At 33.6% G+C, this 5,000-nt stretch overlaps 1 protein-coding gene across 2 annotated transcripts in view; it reads right to left on the reverse strand.

Annotated features, from left to right (window-relative positions):
* Window positions 1–5,000, reverse strand: part of LOC137645715 (rootletin-like) — a 746,485-nt gene that overhangs the window by 461,091 nt on the left and 280,394 nt on the right. For both annotated transcript variants that reach the window (XM_068378593.1, XM_068378592.1), the window contains exon 2: window positions 4,656–4,825. In XM_068378593.1, coding sequence (XP_068234694.1) covers window positions 4,656–4,825 — 170 coding nt within the window. The remainder of the gene's footprint in view (window positions 1–4,655; window positions 4,826–5,000) is intronic.

The raw sequence follows: 5,000 nt of genomic DNA on the forward strand, positions 1-5,000 counted from the left end.
TCTAGGCATGATGGGAATAATTCAGGAGAGATGGGGGTCTCCCTATCTAATTCCTTTCTCAGTTGCAATTTTCCCACTATCTTTATGCAGTTTTAGGATGGGTGACTTCTCGTATAGATATCTTCAAGTGTTATAACATTTGAAGATATCTATACGGAATTGTTAATACCACATTTCCCCAATTTAAATTCTTAAAAACTTCTTCTAGACACACTCTGAATACTTTAGAAGAGATATAATTTCATTGTAGAACTCTTTTCCCAATTGAAATTTTCTCACTATCTTTAGGCAGATTTAGGATTGCTGCACTTCCGGTAGATGTATCATCAAATATTCTATAAGATTCATTTATCCCTTGTCTTTGAAGTATTTTCATCACTGCTAATGTTTTGACAGAATAAAAAACTTTCTTATAAACTATAAATATCATACATGGTACTTTATTATACCCTGTTGATTTTTTCATTGGCTGGTTAATTACAAGGATATGGACATTTATTGAATACACGCTTCTAAAGCCTAATTGCTCTCTTGGTTGGTTAAAGTCTACCTGTCTTTCTATTTGGCCTAATATGATTTTTGTAAATATTTTTTATATTACTGAGAGTAAACTTACAGGGCGGTATTTTTTTCAAGTCTTTTTGAGTCTCGTTTTTTTGAATTAGTAAAATAATAGTTATCTCAAGCTGAATGTATAGAGCATTCTTGCAGACATTTTGCATAAAGTTCCGCCAATTTTACCACTATGAAATCTTCTCTATCTATTGTTACATCAATTGTTAGGCCATCTTCTCCCATTGTTACTTTTGGTAATGGCTCAAGTGTTATTATTATTCTTATTACTAGCTAAAGTACAACCCTAGTTGGAAACGCAGGATACTAATGCCCAAGGGCTCCAATAGGGAAAAAAAGCCCAGTAAGGAAATGAAATAAGTATGCTATATGAGAGGCAGCATCGATTAAAATAAAATATCATAAGAACACTAATAACATTAAAACATCTCTTTCATATATAAACTATAAAAAGACTAATGTCAGCATGTTCAACATAAAATCATTTACTGCAAGTTTGAACTTTTGAAGCTCTACCGATTCCACTACCCGATTAGGAAGATCATTCCACAACTTGGTCACAGCTGGAATAAAACTTCCAGAATACTTTGTAGTATCAAGCCTCATGATGGAGAAGGCCTGACTATTATTAGAATCAACTATATGCCTGGCATTACGAATAGGATGAACTGTCCGGGAAGATCTAAATGTAAAGGATAGTCAGAATTTTGAAAAAGCTTATGCAACATGCATAAAGAACAAATTAAACGACAGTGCCAGAGATTGATATCTAGATCAGGAATAAGAATTTTAATAGATCGTAAGTTCCTGTCCAACAAGTTAAGATAAGAATCACCAGCAGAAGACCAGACATAAGGACAATACTCGAAACAAGTTGAAATGAAAGAATTTAAACAATTCTTCAATATAGATTCATCACCAGTAATCTTAAAAGATTTTTTGAATAAGCCAACTTTTTGTGCAATTAAAGAAGACACAGAGCTAATGTGCTCCTCAAAAGTAAACTTGCTGAAGAATCACACCTAAAATTTCATCATTACAATCATTATTTGAGTTTTGTTAGAATTCAACTTCATGCCCCATAATTTGCACCATGCACTAATTTTAAGGGATTCAGCAACACCAGATCTACATTCAGGATATGGAATTGATGCAAAGAGAATATCATCATCTGCATAGGCAACGAGCTTGTTTTCTAGGCCAAACCACATGTCATGTGTATAAAGTAGGAAAAGTAATGGACCAAGAACACTACCCTGAAGAACACCAGATATAACATTCCTATGCTCCCTATGGTGGCCATCAACAACCATTTGCGATCTATTACTTGAAAAGTAATTAATGAGGCTAAGAAACGACCCACTCACCCCCAACTCTTTGAGTTTGAAAACATGGGCCTCATGATTAGAACGGTCAAAGGCAGTACTAAAATCAAGGACAATCATACAAACTTCCTAAAAACCATCAAGGGATTTCTGTACAGCATTGGAGATTGTAAGAAGGGCATTACATGCTCCAAGGGCTTTACGAAAACCAAATTGCAAACTAAGGAACAGATGGTTTCTTTCAGCAAACCCATTCAGACGGTTTGCCAAAAGACGTTCAAAAACTTTAGATAATACGGGGGTATGGACTTTGGGCGGTAATCAGTTGTACTTGAACTACCACAAACACATTTACGTAATGGAGTAACATTACCAATTCTCCAAGATTAATTCTAATAGCAAAGTTATTCTTATATCATTATTGCGTAGCATTGTAAAGAAATCCCCTGTAATTGTTATCACCCCGTCTCTTTTTGTTGTTAATGTTTCCATTTTCATCCTTTAAAGCAAATATCTATTAGTACCTTGTTCCAAATCTTCTTTTCCTTAATTTGATGCTCCTTCCATTCTTTAGTGTTTCCTCAATTTTGGGTTTTTAGTTAGTTGATTATTTTGGATAGTTCTGCTAGTTCTATTTCGTCTCACTTGAATTTTACCATAATTCCCATTTCTTTATCAAAATGGTTTTGGTCTTTTCTGATAGTTATTCTTAATCTTGTTTATGAACTTTTACACAAATTTTGTTAAATTATTGTCAATTTCGTCTTTATTAGCTTCCATTTCATCACGTAACTATCAGTACCTATTTTGTATTGCTAAACTAAACTTATCAGATATATCTCTTATTACAAGAGTGTTTATTTTCTTTCTTAATTTCTTTCTCATTCCTTCCTTAGATCTAAACAAATTTTACTTCATACCATTCAATGATCGCCTGACTTTAGCTTGTTTAACACTCTTACATCTTTAAATAGATATATTGTATCTAGCAAAACAGCCCTTCCACCCCTATGCACGAAAAGTGAGACGGTGGATGCCATAGATAGCCATGTGGTTCAGGGCTTAAGTTGCTAATTTCTGGAACTCAGTTCGATTCTAGATTATCATCCACAGGTTATGTCAGTTGTGAAAGGGCACTAGCATTTACAGGGGCTCAGGCAAAAGGGGGCAAAGTTAACACTTGCTCAGATACCAGAGTGCTGAAGACTTTAATAAATAAAAGGTGGTTGATGAATACTGTATTGTATGGTATGGTATGGTTTGGTATGGTATGGTATGGTGTGTGTGTGCGTGTGTGTGTGTGTGCGTGTGTGTGTGTGTGTGTGTGTTATCACCATCCCGTAACAAACTGATCAAAAGAAAGACTAATTTAATCCTTATCTTCCATATTTTCTCCATTTTCATTCGGTATTCTATTCTGAGGTAATTATTGAATGTAATTGCATATGGGGCCTTTCCTCCTAATTGTTTGCAGAATTTGAAACCTCCTTAAAAGTAAAAAAAAAACTTTACTTACTTGAAAAAAAGTCACGTAAAAATAGCAAGCACTGACAGTTATCTAAAACTCAATAAACACCTAAAAGAGATTAAGATAAAATTTCTGTACAAAAAAAAGTTCTATTTTTAAGAAGCCTTTTGGCATAAATTTTCTTAACCCGTGCTCTTTAAGCCCTACCTAAGACTTACACAATCAACCAACTACCAGGTACATAATAACGGATACATCAACAAAGGAACGATAAATATGTCAGGTGTATAGTTCGTTTCACTTCGCCACAATAGATAAAATATTAGGTGAGGGGATGCTAGTGACCAACTGACAAGAGGGACAGCAACTACACATACATGCATGTATGTATGTATATATATATATATATATATATATATATATATATATATATATATATATATATATGTGTGTGTGTGTGTGTGTGTACGTGCGTGTGTGTATGATTGTGTAAATACATATGTTTGTGCATACACACACACACATTATATATATATATATATATATATATATATATATATATATATATATATAATGTGTGTATGTATGCACAAACATATGTATTTACACAATCATACACACACATACACATATATACACACATATATGTTTGTGCATACATACACACACATTATATATGTATTTACACAATCATACACACACATATACACACACACACACACATATATATATATATATATATATATATATATGTGTGTGTGTGTGTATATATATGTGTGTGTGTATGTGTGTACGTGCGTGTGTGTATGATTGTGTAAATACATATGTTTGTGCATACATATACAAACATTATATATATATATATATATATATATATATATATATATATATATATATACACACATGTAGAAATGTATGTGTCCATGTGTGATATTGTAAATATATATGTATATGTATAATTATGTACAACATGCACACAAACACACACATATATGTGTATATATATATTGTACATATATATATATATATATATATATATATATATATATATATATATATATATATGTGTGTGTGTGTGTGTGTGTTTGTGTGCGATTGTGTAAATATTTATATGTACAGACATGCGCACACACTGATATACTGTACATATACATGCATACCTGTACATATGTGTGTATGTGTGCGTATGCGTACCTATGTATGTAAGTATGTGTACATGCGTATTAAGCCGCAATACACTTGAGAGAATGTTACCAGAACGAGTCTACAAAACAAGAGAAGACACAAACCTTGGTGATTCTGTAGAAGCTGCTCTCCTGGGACGAGACTCGACTCCGCCAGCCCTGGGCGAGGAGAGGTTGTGTGTTAACAAGTTACGAAGTCTGGTCGAGACTGCTTCGCCCTCCCGAACGAGCAACTCCAAGTCGCTGTCATGGTGGCCCAAGCTACCACTCAGACGCTGAAGAAAAGAAAAAGAAAATGCGATTTGTTTGACTTGCATGCTTGGGCATTACGTCGTGTGCATCTCTAATTACATGACGTCTAACTTAATGATGCAGTACCGTAATGACGAAACTTGATGGTTTTGCTAAGGAAGGATTTTCATTGATTTTTTGGGATCTACATTGCTTAAT

This window comes from Palaemon carinicauda, chromosome 8 (assembly GCF_036898095.1).
Source record: "Palaemon carinicauda isolate YSFRI2023 chromosome 8, ASM3689809v2, whole genome shotgun sequence".
Lineage (NCBI taxonomy): Eukaryota > Metazoa > Arthropoda > Malacostraca > Decapoda > Palaemonidae > Palaemon > Palaemon carinicauda.